The following is a 23,667-nucleotide window of genomic DNA, read 5'->3' on the forward strand; positions in this document are numbered from 1 at the left end:
CCCACCAAACGAAGGCAACCTTTTGTAACCAATAAACACTCACCTCCACCAGGCAGTCTCCCACCAGGGCGATCAGCAAGCGGTGTCCGTGCCGCTCCTTCACCAGCGCGGCGTTCTCCGACCTGTACATGCAGGTGAAATCAAACATGGCCACATCCGGCTCTCCGCGGTGATTCTTGGCAAATTCCAGGCTTGGAAGCTGGTACTTTGTGGCGAAATTCGCAGCCTCATGAGCATAACGTAGGAGAGATTCAGAACTGACGTTCTGCGCAGACAGCAGGGAATCTGCGTCTTGCCGGTCCTGTCAAAGTAAGACCAAGTATAGATCGTTCAGGGATTGACATTCTACCAAACTATCAAGTTGTCTTAAATGCCATAAAGAGAGATGTTCTTGATAGCGCTCCACAGTATCCAAATGAGTCAACAAGACAAGATTACTTTTGGGGTGATATGATTGTCTTCAGTCTCTCTGGTTAACTCGATAAAAGGAAAATCAGCCAGGCTGCCTTGGCCACTGACCTCTGTTGAAAATGTATGTACAGTAAGAAGTCTCACAACATCAGGTTAAAGTCCAACAGATTGATTTGGCAGCATTAGCTTTCGGAGCCTCAAGCTCCTTCTTCAGGTGAGTGGGAGTTGTGTTGACAAACAGGGCACATATAGACACAAACTCAATTTACAAGGTAATGGTTGAAATGCGAATCTTTACAGGTAATTAAATCTTAAAGGTACAGACAATGTGAGTGGAGAGAGGATTAAGCACAGGTTAAAGAAATGTGTATTGTCTCCAGCCAAGACAGTTCGTGAGATTTTGCAAGCCCAGGCAAGTCATGGGGGTTACAGATAATGTGACATAAACCCAAGATCCTAGTTGAGACTGTCCTCATGTGTGTGGAACTTGGCTCTGCTCAGCAATTCTGTGTTGTCGTGTGTCGTGAAAGCCACCTTGGAGAATGCTTACCTGAAGATCAGAGGCTGAATGCGTGTGACTGCTAAAGTGTTCCCCCACTGGAAGGGAACGCTCTTGCCTGGTGATTGGTGAACTGTGTTCATTCATTTGTTGTTGTAGCGTCTACATGGTCTCCCAAATTTATCATGCCTCGGGACATCCTTTCCTGCAGTGTAAAAGGTAGACAATACTGGCCAAGTCGCAAAACTATGTAGCATGTACCTGGTGGATGGTGTTCTCACGTGAGATGATGGAGCCATGTCGATGATCCGGCATGTCTTGCAGAGGTTGCTGTGGCAGGGTTGTGTGATATCGTGGTCATTGTTCTCCTGAAGGCTCGGTAGTTTGCTGCAGATAATGGTCTGTTTGCGGTTATGCAGTTGTTTGAAGGCAGGAAGTGGGGGTGTGGGGATGGCCTTGGTGAGATGTTTGTCTTCATTGATGACATATTGAAGGCTCCGGAGAAGATGTCATAGCTTCTCCGGTCCAGAGAAGTACTGGACGATGAAGGGTCCTCTGCCCGCCATGTCCCGTGCTTGTCTTCTGAGGAGGTCAGTGCGGTTTTTTGCTGTGGCATATCAGAACTGTCGTTTGATAAGTCAAACACCATATCCTGTTCTTATGAGTGCATCTTTCTGCATCTGTAGGTGTCTGTTGTGATCCTCCTCATCTGAGCAGATATGGAGGGTTTATCCTTAGGGGATGGGTCCTTTAACGTGTTTAGGGTAGAAGCTGGAGAAGTGGAGCATCATGAGTTATCCGTGGGTTTGCGGTAAAGTGAAGTGCTGAGGTGACCGTCCTTGATGGAGATGCGTGTGTCCAAGAATGCAACCAATTCCGGAGAATAGTCCATGGTGCCTCTGATGGTGGCATGGAACTTGTTGACGTCATCATATAGTTGTTTCAATGATTGTTCATCATGAGTCCACAGGAAGAAAATGTCATCAATGTATCTACTGTGTAGCATCAGTTGAAGGTCCTGTGCAGTGAAGAGGTCTTGTTTGAACCTGTGCATAAAGATATTGGTAATATTGACATGTGAATTTGGTCCCCATAGCTGTTCCGTGTGTCTGGATGAAGAACTGGTTGTTGAAGGTAAAGCTGTTGTTCTCCAGAATGAAGCAGATAAGTTGTAAAATGGTATCTGGAAACTGGCAGTTGTTGGCATTGAGCACTGAGGCAGTTGCAGCAATGCCGTCGTTGAGGGGGATGTTGGTGTGGAGTGCCGAGACATCCATTATGATGAGGATTTACTCTCATCCCAATACTTCTCGCATTGGAGATCTCTACTGCCTCCCGAAGATACACAAGGCCAACACACCCAGCCGTCCCATCGTATCAGGCAAGGGAACGCAGTGTGAGAACCTCTCTGGCTACGTTGAGGGCATCCTGAACCTCATTGTACAAAGAACTCCCTCCCAGCTTCTGGCATGACACTACGGACTTCCTACAGAAACTCAGCACATATGGAGCAGTTGAACCAGGAGCACTCCTTGTCACAATGGATATTTCGGCACTCTAAAGAGCATCCCCCGTGACGATGGCATTACTGCAACTGCCTCAGCATTCAACGCCAACAACTGCCAATCTTCAGATGCAATTCTACAACTCATCCACTTCATTCTGGACCACAATGTCTTCACCTTCAACAACCAGTTCTTCATCAGACACACGGAACAGCCATGGGGACCAAATTCGCACCTCAATATGCCAACATCTTTATGCACATATTCGAACAAGACCTCTTCACTGCACAGGACCTTCAACTGATGCTATACACTGGATGCATCGATGACATTTTCTTCCTTTGGACTCATGGCAAACAATCATTGAAACAACTATATGATGACATCAGCAAGTTCCATGCCACCATCTGACTCACCATGGACTACTTTCCAAAATCAGTTGCATTCTTGGACACACACGTCTCCATCAAGGATGGTCACCTCAGCACTTCGCTGTACCACAAGCCCACAGATAATCTCACGATGCTCCACTTCTCCAGTTTGCACTCTAAACACATTAAAGAGGCCATCCTCTACAAACAAGCCCTCTGCATACACAGGATCTGCTCAGGTGAAGAGGATCGCAACAGACACCTAGAGACACTGAAAGATGCCCTCATAAGAACAGGATATGGCGTTTGACTCATTGATCGACATTTCAGACATGCTGCAGCGAAAAACCGCACTGACCTCCTCAGAAGACAAACACGGGATACGGTGGACAGAGTACCTTTTGTCATCCAGTACTTCCCCGGAGCGGAGAAGCTACGATATCTTTTTCGCAGCCTTCAACATGTCATTGGTGAAGACGAACATCTCACCAAGGCCATCCCCACACCCCCACTTCTTGCCTTCGAACAACCGCACAACCTCAAACAGACCATTATCTGCAGCAAACTACCCAGCCTTCAGGAGAACAGTGACCACGACATCACACAACCCTGCCACAGCAACCTCTGCAAGACGTGCTGGGTCATTGACACAAATGTCATCATCTCACGTGAGAACACCATCCACCAGGTACACGGTACATATACTTGCGACTTGGCCAATGTTGTCTACCTAAAATGCTGCAGGAAAGGATGTCCCCAGGGGTGGTACATTGGGGAGACTATGCAGATGCTACGACAACGAATAAATGAACACTGCTCAACAATCACCAAGCAGGAGTGTTCCCTTCCAGTCGGGGAACACTTTAGCAGTCATGAGCATTCAGCCTCTAATCTTCGGATAAGCGTAATCCAAGGCGGCCTTCACGACACACGACAACACAGAATCACTATGCAGAAACTGATAGCCAAGTTCCACACACATGAGGACGGCCTCAACCGGGATCTTGGGTTCAGGTTACACTATCTATCACCCCTACGACTTGCCTGGGCTTGCAAAATCTCAAACTGTCCTCTTTAACCTGTGCTTAACCCTCTCTCCACTCACATTGTCTGTACCTTTTAAGATTTGATTACGTGTAAAACTCGCATTCCAACCATTATCTTGTAAATTGAGTTTGTGTCTATGTATGCCCTGTTTGTGAACACAAAGTCCTCACTCACCTGAAGAAGGAGCTTGAGGCCCCGAGAGCTTGTGCTGCCAAATACGCCTGTTGGACTTTAATCTGGTGTTGAGAGACTTCTTACTGTGCCTCCCCAGTCTAACGCCAGCATCTCCACATCATGAAAATGTATGTGTCAGTGTTGAATGAGGAGGGGATCGGGCCATTCACTGGCCAAATCGCTCAGTTACACTCTCTGTCTGGTGCCATCAATAACAGTTGGCATCATCAGGAGAGAACCAGGGAGGTACCCATCCATGGAGAGTCCTCATCAAAGACATCATGGGACAGGCTAGAAGGCTATAGACACTATCAAGTAGAGTAACAAACAGTACCAATATATTCTTAGAAAACTAGTCAATGCAGAAAATGATCCCTCTAAATAATCAAGTAAATCCTGGGATTAATACAAAGCCAATAGAAACAGGTTGGTAATGGCCAAGGGCTGTCGGTGATTCACCACGTGCCAAAATCCCAAACTCATTTTTGCATTAAGGTGAGACACCGAGTGAGATTTATATCAAGTGTGATTAGGATCACTCAGAGCCACTCCCTTGACAATTCCAAGGACTCCCTATAAGCTACAGTGATAGAAGCCCAAGTGAAGGAGTCACTTTCTGACTTATTTGGGCAATGAATAGTGTTGTATCAAAAGCCCCAGGGGGTTGGGGTTTGATGCTGGAGGATTGAAGGCTGCTTGGAGAGAGAAAAGATTCAATAAATAGGAGCAATCTGCATTAATCGCTCCATGTTAATTTTTCATAGCCTGAAATTGTTCAAATGAACAATTTGATCTTTGTTCATCATTGTCTTGTGTTGCTTCTACTGAAATGGGTAGTCACCATACCCAGATGGTGGACTTCCCAAGCTAAGTCACCACTCCATCCAGATATACTGCTCAGCCAGAATGAAAGCAGCTGGAGTATCAGTAGGGACGTTGCCTGCCTAAGAAGCCTCTGCATGCCTGGTTTAGGGAAAAGAAAATCACAATTTCTTCTCCTGATTCAGGAAGGGCAGCATGGTGGCACAGTGGTTAGCACTGCTGCCTCACACCTCCAGGGACCCGGGTTCGATTCTCAGTTTGGGTCACAGTTTGTGTGGAGCCTGCACGTTCTCCCTGTGTCTGCATGGGTTTCCTCCAACAGTCCAAAGATGTGTGGGTTAGATGCATTGGCCATACTCAATTGCCCCCAGGATGCATAGCTTAGAGGGATTAGCGGGGTAAATATATGGGGTTACTGGGATAGGGCCCGGATGGGATTGTCGTCGTGCAGGCTCAATGGTCCAAATGGCCTCCTTCTGCACTGTAGGGTTTCTATAATTTCACTGAACAGGTCACCATCAGGTTAGGACAACATCAGGTGCAGAAGGGTTCCTGCTGTCAGATAGCTCGGCACCAATCAGTATCAAAGTTTATTCATGAAAAGTGTTTGAGACAGGAGAAATATTGGTCATACATCAGGAAGAGATAGCACCATCACAAAACACATGGTCTCACCAGTAATACAAAAATGAGCAGTGGCAATTCAACAAATCAAATTTGACAAGAAGAATAATCGAGCAAGGTAGAAAACGGGCAGCTAATTTTTTTATCATACCTTCTGTACTGTTGCCTGGGAAAACATCCATCCCCATTACATCTCTCAGTGAATTATTCCCATTTTTTATGCTGTAATTATTTATGGAGCCCTCAATAAACAACGCACACAAAAAAAAATGGCTTCACCTGATCAATTACGCCATACTTCAGCAGACTCTGTTTTCTTGCAGTCATGACAAAATAATGTGTGTCATCCTTGTAGTAAACAATGTTTTCCAAGTCAATACCTGATTGTCAAGCACAAGGTTAACAAGGTTAATCATTTAAAAGCCCCTCACAAGGGAAGGGTTGGGGACGGTCATACATTTTGATCTAAATACAGTAATGTTTTCAGAGGCCATTACTGTTTACGCTGCTCTTGGTCAAGTACACTGGCACATGTCTATGCTCTCAGCTTTGTGGATGCATCATTTTCAATGGGGAAGTTTCCAAGTATTACCCAGCACTTCCCAGAGGAAAGCAGTTTTCATATTAGTGATATTAGACACAGTTAGGTGACAGTCATGTATGTCCCTCTCCTCCTCTGCTGGAGATATATCACTCCTTTAGATTACAGAAAAACTGGAGTGGGCAGAGGAAACAATTTCCAATTGTGTTGTGTTCCCTGAAGCCTGTGGGTAATAACAGGTGCAGTTGTTACTCTACTTTTGGATCTCTACAGGTGTTGCAGCCTTCTAAAATATCATTAGCAGCAGGAATGGAAGGAATTCGCCGAAGTACCGGAAAGAGAGAGGTTAATACTGGGTAGTGATGGGTAGCGGACTGGACACAGGTGACTGTAGGGAGGGGGATGAAGGGGAAGAGGAGAGTTGTGGTTAGGGTGTGTGAAGGTAATGATGCTTTGGAGACGCGGCTTGTACTTGTGGAGAGGGGTGTTGTGGTTTGGAGAAGGGTGCAGTCAGACTGGGGAGAGACTGTTGGGTTGGGAAAGAGGTGTTTGCATTGGTGATGAGACACTGAATTGGAGAGAGGTGCTTTAACTAGAGGGGTGTTGTTAAGAGTTGAGGGGTGCTGTTATGTGGTGGAGGGATGGCTGTTGCGTGGGAGGTGGGCTTTGATGGGTGGTTAGGTTTAGGTTAATGGTCCTTGAACCCAAGTCCCCTCTACTTTCTCAAATAGTTCATTCATCAACCTTTGACATTCACGTGAATAGACAGAACATTACAGCGCAGTACAGGCCCGATGGCCCTCGATGTTACGCCGGCCTGTGAAACCAATCTACAGCCCATCTAATCTACGCTATTCCAATATCATTCATATGTTTATCCAATGACCATTTAAATGCTCTTAATGTTGGCGAGTCTACTACTGTTGCAGGCAGGGCATTCCATACCCTTACTACTCTCTTGAGTAAACAACCTACCTCTGACATCTGTCCTATATCTATCAACCCTCAATTTAAAGCTATGTCCCCTCATGCTAGCCATCTCCATCCAAGGAAAAAGGCTCTCAGTGTCCACTCTATCTAATCCTCTGATCATCTTATATGCCTCTATTAAGTCACCTCTTAACCTTCTCTCTAACAAAAACAGACTCAAGTCCCTCAGCCTTTCCTCATAAGACTTTCCCACCATACCAGGCAACAACCTGGTAAAGCTCCTCTGCATCCTTTCCAACGCTTCCACATCCTTTCTATAATACGGCGACTAGAACTGTACGCAATACTCCAAGGGCAAGCACACCAGTGTTTTGCACAGCTGCGACATGACCTCATGGCTCCTAAACTCAATCCTCTACGAAAAAAAGATAACACACTGTACGCCTTCTTAAAAACCCTAACAACCTGGGTGCCAACTTTCAGGGATCTATGCACATGGATACCGAGATCTCTCTGCTCATCCACACTACCAAGTATCTTACCATTAGCCCAGTACTCCATATTCCTGTTACTCCTTCCAAAGTGAATCACTTCACACTTTTCCACGTTAAACTCCATTTGCCACCTCTCAGCCCAGCTCTGCAGCTTATCTATGTCTCTCTGTAACCTGCAACATCCTTCTGCACTGTCCACAACTCCAACGACTTTAATGTCATCCGCAAATTTACTAACCAATCCTTCTATGCCCTCATCCAGGTCATTTACAAAAATGACAAACAGCAGTGGCCCGAAAACAGACCCTTGTGGTGCATCACTAGTAACTGAACTCCAGGAAGAATATTTGCCATCAACCACCACCCTTTATCTTCTTACTGCTAGCCAATTTCTGATCCAAACCACTAAGTCACCCTAAATCCCATGCCTCCGTATCTTCTGCAATTTCTTACCATGGGGAACCTTATCAAATGCTTTACTGAAATCCATGTACACCACATCAACTGCTTTACCCTCATCCACCTCTTTGGTCACCTTCTCAAAGAACTCAATAAGGTTTGTGAGGCATGACCTACTCTTCACAAAACCGTGTTAATGATTCCTAATCACATTAGTCCTTTCTAGATGACTATAAATCCTATCTCTTATAATCCTTTCCAAAACTTTGCCAACAACAGAAGTAAGGCTCACTGGTCTCTAATTACCAAGATTGTCTCCACTCCCCTTCTTGAACAAGGGGACAACATTTGCCATCCTCCAGTCTTCTGGCTCTATTCCTGTAGACAATGATAACATAAAGATCAAAGCCAAAGGCTCTGCAATCTCCTCCCTAGCCTCCCAGAGAATCCTAAGATACACCCCATCTGGCCCAGGAGACTCACCTATTTTCACACTTCCCAGAATTGCTAACACTTCCACCTTATGAACCTCAATCCTGTCTAGTCTAATAGCCTGTATCTCAGTATTCTCCTCGACAACACTGTCTTTTTCCTGTGTGAACACTGACGAAAAATATTCATTTAGCGCCTCTCCTATCTCTTTGGACTCCATGCACAACTTCCCACTACTGTCCTTGACTGGCCCTAATCTTACCCTAGTCATTCTTCTATTTCTGACATACCTATAGAAAGCTTTAAGGTTTTCCTTGATCCTACCTGCCAAAGACTTCTCATGTCCCCGCTTGGCTCTTCTTAGTTCTCTCTTCAGATCCTTCCTGGCTAACTTGTAACTCTCAAGCGCCCTAACTGGGCCTTCATGTCTCATCTTGACATAAGTCTCCTTCTTCCTCTTCACAAGAGATTCAACTTCTTTAGTAAACCATGGTTCCCTTGCTTGACCACTTCCTCCCTGCCTGACAGGTACATACTTATCAAGGACACGCAGTAGCTGTTCCTTGAACAAGCTCCACATTTCAATTGTGCCCATCCCCTGCAGTTTCCTTCCACATCCTATGCATCCTAAATCTCACCTAATCGCATCATAATTTCCTTTCCTCCAGCTATAACTCTTGCCCTGCAGTATATCTGTATGCCTTTCCATCACTAAAGTAAACATAACTGAATTGTGGTCTCTGTCACCAAAGTGTTCACCTACCTCCAAATCTAACACCTGGCCTGGTTCATTACCCAATACCAAATCCAATGTGGTCTCGCCTCTTGTTGGCCTATCTACATACTGTTAGGAAACCGTCCTGCACACATTGGACAAAAACTGACCCATCTAAAGTACTCGAACTATAGCCTTTCCAGTCAATATTTGTAAAGTTAAAGTCCCCCATAACAACTACCTGTATTTGGCCCAATCTATGCAACTTGCTCTTTAAATTTAACCCTTTTAGCCCTGGTGTGATTACAGTGAATCAGGATTGTTCCTGAATACCCAGAGCTGGAATCTCAGCACTGACAGAGAAGAAAAACACGTTTAATTTACAGTGGCATCAGCAGTAAGTGAAGAGAAAGTGAAGCCTCTACTGAGGTATATGCTCCTGACCTGTGTCCTTGCGAAGCTGTTGAAAGAATTTCTGGTTGTAGAGATAAGCAACTCCACTGATTTCTTCCACTTTGGCCTCTGCTGCGCTGTGATGGTTAATGAAGTTGGCCGTGATCCCAATTGCCAGTTTTCCTCTCATTTCCTTCTTCTTGAATCCTGTAGGTTTCACACAGGTTTGATAACATATCAAAACTACACAACGCCCATAAACGTAGCCCCATGTGTGCAAAGGTGAGGAGACCATAAACAAGGATGCTGACTAAAGCTCTCTCCACTCACATTATCTGTACCTTTAAAATTTGATTAGCTGTAAAGACTTGCATTCTAATCATTATTCAGTAAATTGAGTTTGTGTCTTTATATGCCCTGTTTGTGAACAGATCTCCCACTCACCTGATGAAGGAGCAGCGCTCCGAAAGCTAGTGTGTTTGCTACCGAATAAACCTGTTGGACTTTAACCTGGTGTTGTGAGACTTCTTACTTGTTTAGCCTAGTCCAATGCTGACATCTCCACATCATGTACCCCTCAGTGGGTCATAGTACCACCCATTGTGGCACAAAACCCACTCAAGACCAGAGTGAGCTAACGTTAGGCATGTCTCAACTGGTAGGACTCTCACCTCAGAGTAAAAGACTGTGGGTTCAGGTTCTGTGCCAGAGTCTTGTTCATTTCAAACTAAGCTAAAACTCTATTGTTGGTGGCCTTTTGCTTCAGATGCTAAACCAAGGCCTCTTCCCTGTCCTGTCAGGTAAATGTAAAAGATGCCATGGAACTATTTGAAGGGCAAGGGAGATTTCTCCAGTGGCCTGGCCAAAATGCATCTCTCAATCAGTGCTAAAGGAGAATGTCTGTCCATTATCACTTTGCTGTCTGTGGGACCTTGTCCACAATTTACATTTCATGCCTCAAGATGATGGTCATATGTCAAAGGTACTTCATTTGTTGCAAAGTGCCTTGGGATAGCCTAAAGTTATGAAAGGTAAATAAAAGATTTTATATGTCAACGTAAGTTCTTGCTTTTAAATCCTCAGCCTATGTTGAGTTGGTTGACCTCAGCCAGGCAGCAGCATTTGGTCACAGTATATTCTTGAGCCAAGGTTCCAGCTCCTGATCCATGGACAACAGCACAGTGGCACAGCAGAGTACTACTGCCTCACAGTGCCAGGAACCTGGGTTCAACTCCCAGCCCCGGGTTACTGTCTGTGTGGGATTTGCAAGTCTCCCCGTGTCTGTGTGGATTTCCTCTGGTGTTCCAGTTCCCTCCCACAGTCCATAGATTAGGTGGGTTGGCCATGCTATATTGCCCCTTAGTATCCCAGGATTTGTGGTTTAGGAGGGTTAGTGGGATAGGGCACGGGTTGGATGCTTTCTTGGAGAGTTGGTGCGAACTCGATGGACCCCACAGTCTCCTTCTGCACTGTATGGATTCTGTGATTCAGTACATTAGGTCACTGGGTGACAATAGTTTGAAGTGCCTCAGTGAAACATTCCAAAATCAAATAGGTTGTTCATATTCACTCTCCAGTTTTATACAGGAAGCATAGGCACTGGGGCAGCTTACAGGAGGGTTATCGGCACTCGTGGAAACTTGACTCCGATGAGTGGCAGAAACAAGTAACAAAATAAGGGATTAGGCATTAGATCTTGGATCTTCTTGCCAACTCAGTGGAAAAGTACCTGAACACAGTACAACAGTTGCTGTCAGATTTTTCATTGACCAGCAGTCACCGCTACAGTGAACCTAGTCACTCGATGGTTTAGAATTGCACATTACCATCCCCTTAGCCCATACTTCTCTCTATGTTTCATCCTTTCTGCATTGTTTGCTCACAAGTCCTCTCCTTCACAGTGATAAACCAGCAAGCAGAATGCATTTATCACTGTGCACCACCCTCAAACTTCCAACACTAACATTCTCAATAGTAGATAATTGGTATCTTACTGTGCAAGGTTTGTCGAGTGTTAATTTCTTGTTGATGGTGAGAAGGGTGGTTTGTGTGCATCACTTCCTATCTAGCTGCCTTGCCAACATTGTCATGTACTATTGTTCTAGCAGATTCATAGAGGACAACGGCAGCTCCACTTATGTCCACGCCCATGCGCCCCCCACCCCCCCCATCCCCCACCCCCTGCCGCACCTTTATTTTTAAACATCTTTAGAATCATCGAATCCCTACAGTGCAGAAGGAGGCCATTTGGTCCATTGAGCCTGAACCAAATCCCACGCTGGCCCTATCCCCATAATCCCACACGTTTACCCCGCTAATTTCCCTGACACTAATGGATAATTTAGCATGGTCAATCCACCTAACCTGCACATCTTTGGACTGGGGGAGGAAACTGAAGCAACTGGAAGAAACCCACACAGACACAGGATCCTACATAGAATTCTACAGTGCAGAAGGAGGCCATTCGGCCCACCGACTCTGCACCAACCACAATCGCACCCAGGCCTTATCCCACAATCCCATGCATTTATCCTAACTAGTCCCTCTGAAACTAAGGGACAATTTAGCAAGGCCAATCCACCTAACCTGCACATCTTTGGAGTGTGGGAGGAAACCGGAGCACCCGGAGGAAATCCACGCAGACACTGAGAGAATATGCACACTCTGCACAGACAGTGACCCAAGCTGGGAATTGAACCTGGGTCCCTGGTGCTATGAGGCAGCAGTGCTAACCACTGTGCCACTGTACAGCTCAGGATTGTTACACACACCCTCACCGGCCTTAGCTGTGCTTATTTCTGTCATGAGTGCAGAACACAATAGCAATAGATTCTCTTCTGCATACCTATAGATTAACCAAACATTCACTAAAGTCATGACAAATGAAATCTTACTTAGCTTACACAAATCAGAAGGCAAATGTTCATCAACAGCAAAAATAAACCAACCTTAAAATACATTAACTGCTTTTCTAAAATTCCATACTTGGAAAGAGCAATTCCAACATCAATGTGTGCCTTTACAACGATCGGAAGATCCAGGTTTTGTTATCTAAACATGAAGAGTGGCAAGCTCATTTAGGACCTCAGGGGCAAAAAAAGTCGTTGCCTTTATGTGAGTTATCCCGAGGCCAGGTAGGGATCCCAGCTCAGGGTTACCAAGCCATGGTCAAGGTGGAATCACCAGATGTTCAATGGTGATGGCGGAAGAGCTAGTCTTTCGAAGGAGAATGACTGCTTAAAGGTGGAGAATCTTTCTGGCAGGGACTGGTTTTTCCTTTCAGCACGCACACATGCACACATACAAGCGCACACACACACACACACACACACACACGGAAAGCAATGAGAAACCACGTCACTTATTCTTTTCCTGAGTCAAGTTGCTTGTTTGGATTGAAAATTGGAGATTCTGCCAAGCAACTCAAGAGGAAACCCCAGGATTGTGAAGAAATGCTACAGTTTGACAAGGAAGTACTTAATGAATGGGAGAACCTGAGGAACATAAGAACATAAGAAATAGGAGCAGGAGTAGGCCAACTAGCCCTTCGAGCCTGCCCCGCCATTCAATAAGATCATGGCTGATCTGTCGTGGCTCAGTTCCACATTCCCGCCCTCTCCCCATAACCCTTAATCCCCTCTCTTATCAAAAACCCATCAACCCGCGTCTTAAAAATATTTAGCGAGGTTGCCTCCACTTTGGCATATTTGTCCGCAGATCTCTGAAAGCAGAAGGGCATGTAAGTAGGCTGGCGAAAAAGGCATATGGGACACTTGCCTTTATCAATCGATAAAGATTAGAGTTGTATAGAACTTTGGTGAGGTCACTGCTAGTGTAGTGTGTGCAGTTCTGGTGTTCAGATTACCAACGACCTGTCCTGGACCCCTCCATGCCAACACCATAGTTAAGAAAGCTCACCAATGCCTCTACTTTCTTAGACGACGAAGGAAATTTGGCATGTCAGCTATGACTCTTGCCAGCTTTTACAGATGCATCATAGAAAGCATTCCTTCGGTTGTATCTCAGCTTGGTATGGCTCCTGCTCTGCCCAAGACCACAAAATGTCATGAATGTGGCCCAATCTATCATGCAAACCAGCCTCCCTTCCATTGATTCTGTCTACACTTCCCACTGCCTCAGCAAAGCAACCAGTATAATTAAGGATTCACCCTACACATTCTCTCTTCTACCTTCTTCCTTTGGGAAAAAGGTACAAAAGTCTGAGGTCACGTACCAACCGACTCAAGAACAGCTTCTTCCCTGCTGCTGTCAGACTTTTGGATGAACTTTCCTTGCGTTAAGTTGATCTTTCTCTACACCCTAGCTATGACTGTAACACTACATTCTGCACTCTCTTGTTTTCTTCTCTATGAACAGTATGTTTTGTTTGTATAGCATGCGAGAAACAATACTTTTCACTGTATGTTATGACAATAATAAATCAAATTAAATCAAAAGTTCTAGACATCACATTGTGGAAAGAATTGAAATTGCTCTGGAGTGGGTGCAGAGGTGATTTACCAGGTTGCTGCCTGGGATGGAACAGTTAAGTTATGGAGAAAGGTTGGTTAGGTTTGGGTTGTTCCTGTTGGAGCAGAAAAGACTGAGGAGTTGCCTGATGGGAGTGCACTACATTATGAGGGTCATAAACAGAGTGGATAAGAAGAAGCTAGCTGTGCCCCTTAGTTGAAGGGTCAGTTACAAAGGGACATAGCTTCAAGGTGAGGGGCAGGAGGTTTAAGGGGATCTGAGGAAGGACTTTTTTTACTCAGAAGGTGGTGATCTGGAATTCGCCGGCTGGGAGAGTGGTAAAGGCAGGTTTCCTTTAAACAATATCTGGATGAGCACTTGGCACATCCTGACATTCCGTGTTATGGGTCATGTGCTGGTGGATGGGATTAGGTGAGAGTTCAGGTGTTTCCAATTATTGGTGCGGACTCAATGGGCTATACGATTCGATGATGCAAAGTGCAGCTTTCAATTCTAGCTTTCCTTTTCTATTCTGAGTACGAATTACAGATTCCTGTGAAATTAGTGCCCTACTTTCCTATATTACAACAGTGACTACATTTCACTGGCTATGAAATGGGAAAGGTGTTATGAAAATGCGAGTTTTTTTTATATTTGAAGTGTGTTTGCTCAAGTAACTCAGCGATTAGACAAACTGCCTCCTGTAACACATTCATTTCTTTACAATTACAACCATGGTCTGGTACAAACTTTCCTGTTGTATTTGAAGAATATTAAACAGGGAATATGTACAAAATGTACCATTATATATTAAGGCAATATTCTAACATTTCTAATTATAAAAATAACAGATTCACAACCCTGTCGGGAGGAGTAGTACCTCATTTAACTCTGCTTTAAAAAAATTAAAGTTAAAGTTTATTTATTAGTCACAAGTAAAGCTTACATTAACACTGCAATGAAGTTACTTTCAATTCCCGAGTCGCCACATCCCGGTGCCTGTTCAGGTCAACACACCTAACCAGCACGTCTTTCAGACTGTGGGAGAAAACTGGAGGAAATCCACACAGACATGAGGAGACAGTGACCCAAGGCTGGAACTCAACCTGGGTCCCTGGCACTGTAAGGCAGTAGTGCTAACCACTGTGCCACTGTGCAAGTTTAGCAAATTTAAAACAGAGCTGAGGAGAACCTACTCCTCCCAAAGGGTTGTGAATCTGTGGAGTTCACTACCCCAAAGTGCAGTGGATGCTGAGACAGTGAGTAAATTTAAGGAGGAGTTAGACAGATTTTTAATTGGTAATGGGTTGAAGGGTTATGGGGAGAAGGCAGGAAAATGGAGATGAGGAGCACATCAGCCATGGTCAAATGACAGAGCAGCTCAATGGGCCGAATGGCCTAATTCTAATCTGATATCTTATGCTCCTGTTGCACCTTCTAAACCCCTGCTCCCACACAATCTTACCTTCAGGGACGTACCTGCCTCCACCAGCAGAGGCAAACACGTCAAACTCATACTCGGACACTGGGTGGCCGGCTGGGAGAAGATGAGCTCGCCATCCGATCCCTGTAAAAGAGGCAGAGGATTACACCAATCCATGTACAAAGAGCACACAAGGACTGTGCCTTATACAAGACCCAGTATTGTCAGAGGACACAAGGGATGTGGACTATACAGCAGCCAGTGCACAGATTATCACCCAAGTATGGATAATTCCCCTGCATAATGGCTTTTCACACAAATGGGATTTCTCCAAGTATCAGTTATCTATCACGTACGGATTATTACCCCAAAGAAAAGGGGTTTCCCATTAGTAATCGTTTCCCCATTGTATGGGCTATTCTTCAAATAGGTTGTTATTTCTCTTCTACACCCACCCCCACCCCGTTATGAACTTGCTCCATGGCTACTGTGTAGCCACCTTGGGTTGATTCTACCCACCCCAGTGCTTCACAACACAATGTTCCAGCCCCTGAAATGCAGAATCAGCTCCCTGTATGTGCTGCCAAGACCGTACCTTTTTCCTTCTTATCCTGCGAAGGCTCAATAAGTCCTTTATATTCCACATTTACGTGGACTTCCACACCCAGGATGAGGGCTACCTTCAGCAGAATTAGCTGCAGTTGTCGGATGCCTGTGGCAAAAAGGATCAGAAAGGTGATCACTTAGCGGAATCAATCACCATAAGACTTTCACAATTCAGAAGCTGAGTTAATAGTTGTAACTCTCCGCAGAATGAATGTGACATTGGCAGTTCTACAGGAAATCCAATATGTTACAATAAGGTACCCGTGCAACGTGATAAATTCAGCAGCATAGTTCTGTTAGGTTTACACTAATATTATAAAGCTTTGCAAGATTCAAAATTTCGCACAGTCAGCAGTCATCTCTGTAAGTGCAAGTTACATAAACACATATATACATAGAATCCCTACAGTGCAGAAAGAGACCATCTGGCCCAACCAGTCTGCACTGACGCTCTGAAAAAGCATCCCACCCAGGCCCTCCTCTCCACCCTATCTTTGTAACCCCACACATTCACCATGGTTAATCCCCCTAACCTACACATCTTTGGACACTAAGGGCAATTTAGCACGGCCAATCCACCTAACCTGCACACCTTTAGACTGTAAGGGGAAACTGGAGCACCCGGAAGAAACCCATACAGCTATGGGGAGAACATGCAAACTCCACACAGTCACCCAAGGCTTTAATTGAACCCAGGCTATAATTGAAACCACTGCTGTGAGGCAGCAGTGCTAACCACGTTCCACTGTGCTGCCCATAGGTGCACACACACACTCTTACATTCGTCCACTCCTGCTTACACTCCCACACTCATTCATTCTCATTCTTCCTCGGACTCTATGAACTTACTGATGTGGTCGAGTGAACCAGAACAGAATTTTCCATAGAATTTCTTGGCTCCGAGAGCTCGCAGATCATGGATAGTGAATGGCCACAGGTGAAGAACATTATTCCGTGAGAAACTATCTCTTTTCTCCACAACAATGACTTTGGCGCCAAGAAATGCAAGTTCAATGGCAGTGCGGAGGCCACAGGGACCAGCTCCAAGAACCAGAGACTGTAAGGATAACAATTCCAAGGTCAAAAATCCAACAGATCAAGAGAATCACATATATCACACATTGTCTATAAACGCCAGTGTTGATAAGGAGTACCAGTCCATAGCATCCTGGGAGTAAGTGGGATCTCTCACTGGAGCACTTTTTCACCTGCTCTCCACCATACATTCCCATTATAGAAACAGTGAGTGAAAAGGAATGATAAGGACCAGCATTGAGACTTGTAACATAAGCCACCAATGTAACACAAAAGAGAAAAAGTGTACAGGATTCAGGAGAGAGATGCTTCATTTTACAGGATGCAAGGTTACGATCACCAGAACTGTGCTAGCTACTGCATCTGAACGGTGTGAATTGTACTGCCAATAACCCAAACTCCTGGTATAGGATTGGCACAGACTATGCAGTCATTCAATAAGGACTACTCTAACATTTCTGCACCTACAGCAGGGGATGTGTGAGCCAAGCTGGGAAAACGAAGTTGAGGTAGAAGATGAGTCATGATCTCACTGAATAGTGGAGCAGAGTTGAGGGACCAAACGGCCTACTCCCGCACCCATTTCTTTTTTATTTTTTCAGATTGGGGTGCTGGAGCCAAGGTTTTGGGACCCACTTCCAGGATTTATTTTCAAAGAGTTTAAAAATAGGGTGGGAAAACTTGACAAGCAGCTGGCGGGCTGTCTTCTGCTTTTCCCACTGGGGCCAACATTTCAGGAAAAAGAATCAGAAAACCTTGCCCAGTGTATCAAATTACAACAAAGAATAGAAAATCCCTACAGCTCATAAGCAGGCCATTTGGCCCATCGAGTCTACACTGACCCTCCAATGAAGCATCCCACCCAGACCCTATCATGTAAATCTACACATCTACCCCACTTAATCTCCCTAACATATGCACCTTAGGACACTAAAGGGCAATTTAGCATGGCCAAACCACCTAACCCACACATCTTTGGAGTAAGCCATATCATGGAAACATAAATTATCAAACTACTATGAAAATTACTATTAATAAAGTTGTTGCTATGAATAAATTTTCTGCAATCACTTAGTTTTTTTTAATTCATGGGATGTGGGCATCACTAGCTGAGCCAGCATTTACTGTCCATCCCTCCATTGAACTCAGTGCAGTAATCCTGCTAGACCATTTCAGAGTCAACCACATTGCAGTGGATCTGGTCAGGTAATACAGGTAATTTCCTTTCCTAAAGTAAACAGGTGGTTTTTTACAACAATGTTGTTGGTAATGGTTGTCATTAGATTCTTAATTCCAGATTTTTATTACCCTGGGTCTCAGAATTTCTGATGAAGAGATAAAGGACTCGAAACGTTAACTTGTGCTTCTCTCCTGATTGGTATTGCCAGATCTGCTGAGACTTTCTAGCTTCCTCTGTTCTAATTTCAGATTACAGCAACGGCAGCATTTTGCTTAATTCTCTGGAATGCTTGCCCAGTGACAACAGCACTGTGCCATCGCCTGCCTCGGATTGGTCAAAAAAAGGGAGGTGCTCCTTTCAGATGCTATAATCTGAAAGCAATTGGTGGAGCACAATTGAGATGTCCAAGGTCAGGCTGCAGTCAAACCTAATTCTGACTTCCATAAGACCATAAGATATAGGAGTGGAATTAGGCCATTCGGCCCATCGAGTATGCTCCACTATTCAATCAAGGCTGATATGTTTCTCAACCCAATTTTCCCACCTTTTCCCCATAACCATTGATCCCTTACCAAACAAGAACCTATCTATCTCTGTCTTAAATATACTCAATGACCTGTTCTCCACAGCCTTCTGTGGCAATGAATCTACACTCATTAGAATTCAGGAGGAAAAGCATCTGCTGATGATGGAATAAATAGATCAGGAAAAGGGAAATGGACCTTTCAGTATAAGTTATCAAACTGAAGAGGGAACTCTGCTTTTCCCTGTAGTACCACCAGTGAATTGTTAATGTAGCAGCTGAGACCGATAAATGAATATGTTCATAGCGTCGTTGTTGGAAAATAAAAAGGTCACAAAAAGGAAAGCAGCAATTGGGAATGGAAGTAGTGAGGGTGGGTGGAGGCAAGGCAGGTGAAGAGTGAAGACCACAGACAGGTGATGATAAGGCTGTCAGGCAGGCAGCAGAGCACAGCCAAGCTATCAAAGTGAAGGGGATTAGTAAGTAGCGTGCCTGTGAAGAAAAGAGAAGGACAGACATAACAAAGCAAGGGGAGAACTGGGTGAGGGAGGACGGCTGCACAAGAGGGGCTCACGAGAAGCACAAGCGGAGAGAAATCAATTAACGTCAATTTATATAAGAACAAAAAATCAAATTTAAGAGATAAAAATGGAAAAGGAAGAACTAACTACAAAAGGAGAAATGATGGTCTGTTCCAAGAAACTGTCTCAAAATATAATGCAGAACCTATAATTACAATTTGACAAATTTAATCCCCGGTAGCAAGAGTCTGCAAATTGAGTTCCAAAGAAATTAAAGAAGTAGTGACGGTAATTTATTTAAAATGGGATTCAGTTAAAAGGCTGAGTCTGATGGCTCAACTCAAGACCAGAAAATCCCACCTGAGATCGATAGACATTTCCATTGTCGCCCTTCACCTGCTCCCATTCTGTGGAGGGCGGAGCAGTAGAATTCTAGTATGTGACTTGGCAGAATGATTGCAACATGTCTAAACATGCATTTTGCAGTCTGTACTTTACAGAAAGGATGTCACTTGCCTTTGTACCAGCACAAGCTTGGCCTTGTTCGTAATCTTTATGTGACGCTCGCTTATCGAGCTTAACCCACAGGGCTTTGGCTTTCCAATAGTTAAGGCTGCCTTTTAGCTTGTGGTAGAAGCTGCGATAGTCACCAGGATCCAGGTGCAAGAGGTTGCAGAGTTCGTGGAACAGACTCAGTGTCTCACGGCATGTCTTTCCTTGCAGGAACTTGTCAAAGAGACTGTGGGCCTCGTTTTCCATCGTGGTAAGAGTTAGCACTCTTAGCTGTCTGACAGATCCTCAATGTTCTTCCAGGCAATACATCTGAGAGCTGAAATTCAGGACAGTGAAACATTACTCACATTCCCAGCCAACATCCTGCTCCAGGCTGCTCATCGTTCCGTCCGTGACTAACTCTTTCCACATTACACAAGGAAATGTTTTACAATTGAAGATCTTTGCTCTGCTCCAGATGGGAAATGGTTCCATGATACACTGCTACCTCGCCTGGGCAGCCATTTATCCCTGGCTCTGCACAGTGAATATCACCAGACTATTTGAATATAGAGGCATCACAAACTAGTCCAATTCTGCCTTCACCTAAAAGGCAATATGCTTACTGGCCAGCAGGTATCAACAGTGATCAGGAATAGGACCCTGACTGAACTCTGATCTTCCAAAGTCTGATCATGCTCTACAGGCCAATGTCACTCCATCTGAGAGAAGTTAATTCAAACCCAAAGATTTCCCATTCTGCATTATTTTCCTTCCCCAGTTCACAGTGTAGTAAACCCTCCCAGACGCTACAGGTAACAGGATTGCTCTTATATGTCCAGGTTCTAAAGATGAGTTAAAAAAATTGCTTTTATTTGGTTTTTTTTATGAACATGGGATGTCTCAAAATGTCTAACAGAGAATTAGGTAATTTTTGAAGGAACATAGGAAATGCAGCAACTTATTCGCAAACAGCAAGATCCCAGAAACAGCAACTTGTTTTGTGATTTTTATCAAAGGATAAATATTTGCCAGAACACAGATAACTGGGTATCTAGGGGGAGATGGTGGCTTATTGGTGATGTCAATGGACTCGTAATCCAGAAGCCCAGGCTCTGAGTACATCGGTTCAAATCTCATTATGGCAACTGGTGGAATTTTCAATTCAATTAAATCTGGTTCACAAAAGCCATTTAGGGAAGAAATTCTATCACCCTTACCTGATTACCTAAGTAGTGATGGCAATGTGATTGACCCTTAACTCCTGTGTGGCTCAGCAAGCCACTCAGTTTAAGGGCAATTAAGGATGAGCAACAAATGCTGGCCTCACCAGAGATGCTCACATCACATGACAGAATCAAAAAGAAAGCTTTCTTTTTCAAAATAGGATTGTTTACACCCCACCCCGGCAGGCTGACGGAACCTCAGCTTAACATTTCATCCAAAACCTGGCAACTCCGTCAGTACAGCACTCCCTCAGCTGGAGACCCGTGCGAGATTTTTGCGCTCAAGCCATGGAATGGGAACTCAAAATCTTCTGGTTCAGAGTCAGTGCGCTACCAATCCCATCCCATGGTAAAGATGAATTTTGAACATTTTAACTTTCCCTTCTTCCCTGCATTAGGGTTCCAAGGGACACAGTAATAGAGGGAGCTGGATGATCATATGCACAAATTGCAAATCTTTGAAGGTGACAGGAATGGATTATAAAGCTGTTAAAAATGGTATATGTGACCCCTGGATTTATTAACAGAGGGATGGAATAGGAACATAAGGAACTGATGGTAAATCTTCACAACATTCGTTAGCCTCAGCTGGAGTATTGTGTTTAGTTCTGGACACTGTACTTAGTGTAGTATCCTAAAGGTTGGGAAGGTCGAGTTGGTTTACTAGAAAGGTAACCAGGGATGAGGGACTTCAGTTGTGTAGATTTTGATTTGATTTATTATTGTCACATGTATTATTATACAGTGAAAAATATTGTTTCTTGCGCACTATACAGACAAGGCATACCATTCATAGACAGGGTGCAGAATGTAGTGTTACAGTATTGCTCATAGCACTGACCAGGGAGCAGGGATTGTTTTCCTTGGAGCAGAGAATGTTAAGTGACGTTCAAGGTCAATGAGGGTTTTTGAGTAGTTTAGGGTCAGTAACCAGAGAACACAATTTTAAGATAATTCTCAAAACAAGCTGAGGTAAAGATGAGGATCATAGTTTTAAAGCGGTGAGTTGGTATGGTCTGATAGGGTTCCCTGAAAGGGTGGTGGAAGCAGATTCAAGAATAATTTTAAGGAAATTGGATATGGAAAAAGGAGAAAATTGCTGGACTATGGGGAAAATAGCATGTGAGTATTTTCAAATAAGTATTTTCAAAAAGCTAACAGAGCCATAATGACTGAATATTCTCCTGTCCAACATCATTTCATTATGTTGGCCAGAATCTACCAATCAATTGATTGTTGGCCAATTAACCTAACCTGCACATCTTTGGACTGTGGGCAGCACGATAGCACATTGGTTAGCATTGCTGCTTCACAGCTCCAGGGACCTAGGATCGGTTCCCGGCTTGGGTCACTGTCTGTGTGGAGTTTGCACATTCTCCTCGTGTCTGTATAGGTTTGCTCCGGGTGCTCCTGTTTCCTCCCACAGTCCAAAGATGTGCAGGTTAGATTGATTGGCCATGCTAAAATTGCCCCTTAGTGTTCTGAGATGCGTAGATTAGAGGGATTAGCAGGTAAAATATGTAGGGATATGGGGAGAGGGTCTGGGTGGGATTGTGGTTGGTGCAGACTCGATGGGCCAAATGGCCTCTTTCTGCACTGCAGGGTTTCTATGATTAAAGCTGGTTGGGATAGTCCTATATGTTTGATCAAGTGACACCTAACAGTTGCTTGAGTTTGTATAGAATGGCTGGGCTCTAATATTAATGAGCATCCTTTCAATAGCCTGATCTGAACCTTTAGAACAATAATGTGTTACACAGCTCTGTTTGTGCAGCTGGCGCTGAGAGGTGTTTAAAAACAATGTGTGAATAAAAGATTTATTATTTGGCAATGTATTCTCCAGGCAAACATTACATCCTTTGCAAATGTCAAAGCTATAATTGTAAGCAAACTTCTGGACGCTGTTCACTTTACCGATTGAGTTCTCCAAGAGCCAAGGAGAAATCCCTCAAAATGTATATTAAAGTTGGGTTGTCAACTGCGATTAACTGGAGGTTTCATCACATGATCTTCCCCCACACTTCAGCTATCAGTCATCCCATCCTCCCAACACCAACTGGAAAGCAAAAAGATTCCTTACCCAGTTGGATGATGTGTGGCTGTTAGCCAAACAACCATATTCCCCCCATTTTTAAAATAGCCTCCCTCTGCACCGTAATGACTCTGTGATTGCCATTTTTTTTTCTAATTTAGGATTTTCTGTTTAAATGCATTTTTCACCGGGAAAATTTAAAGTGCAAGAGATTTTAAAGGATTTGGACATGGGCAAGGTGGTGATGCAAAGCTTGCCTTCCCTTCAAACTGAATTTACAACAACGTCTTGCTACTTAATAATTGCTCAGAATAACATCATCCGTCCTCAGCATTTACTATGAACTTATAGGACACACCTTATGCAAAGTACAAACAACGCTGACACATCAAGGCTTCTTACAGGATGGTCACCCCAGATGTTAATTTTTTTTTGCACATTCGCAGATTTGCTGAACTCTGTGATCCTAACTCAGATTTCAGCACTTCTACTTTAGCATCAATGTTTATATCACAGAAAGAAATCTACTCTAATAAATCCGGCTGTTACTTCCAATTTGTCTGCTCGGATGTGCCATCATTAATACAGTCAGTAAGTTTATTCCTGAGCTTCCGAAGAGTATTTTTGAACATGGAAGGAAAAGGGGTTGACTGGTTCAAATATTAGTTTTAAAATCGCAACACACGATGTCCTGATTTCCTATCCTTCCAAGCGTTTATTATCTATATCACTGTAAACGTATCCACCACTTAACAGAAACACATTAATCATAAACCGGACAGTGTTCAATACATGGTCGGGT

At 44.1% G+C, this 23,667-nt stretch overlaps 1 protein-coding gene across 3 annotated transcripts in view; it reads right to left on the reverse strand.

The window, feature by feature from the left end:
* LOC145357087 (F-actin-monooxygenase mical1-like) overlaps positions 1-23,667 on the reverse strand; it is a 119,979-nt gene that overhangs the window by 67,115 nt on the left and 29,197 nt on the right. For all 3 annotated transcript variants that reach the window (XM_080210194.1, XM_080210192.1, XM_080210193.1), the window contains exons 3-9: positions 19,632-19,944; positions 16,706-16,913; positions 15,846-15,962; positions 15,293-15,394; positions 9,409-9,564; positions 5,733-5,833; positions 44-301 (exon numbers count right to left, since the gene is read on the reverse strand). In XM_080210194.1, the coding sequence (XP_080066320.1) occupies positions 44-301; positions 5,733-5,833; positions 9,409-9,564; positions 15,293-15,394; positions 15,846-15,962; positions 16,706-16,913; positions 19,632-19,874 (1,185 nt within the window). In that variant the 5' untranslated portion in view covers positions 19,875-19,944. The remainder of the gene's footprint in view (positions 1-43; positions 302-5,732; positions 5,834-9,408; positions 9,565-15,292; positions 15,395-15,845; positions 15,963-16,705; positions 16,914-19,631; positions 19,945-23,667) is intronic.

Source organism: Carcharhinus amblyrhynchos, chromosome 22 (genome assembly GCF_965287045.1).
Source record: "Carcharhinus amblyrhynchos chromosome 22, sCarAmb.v2.hapA, whole genome shotgun sequence".
Classification (NCBI taxonomy): Eukaryota; Metazoa; Chordata; class Chondrichthyes; order Carcharhiniformes; family Carcharhinidae; genus Carcharhinus; species Carcharhinus amblyrhynchos.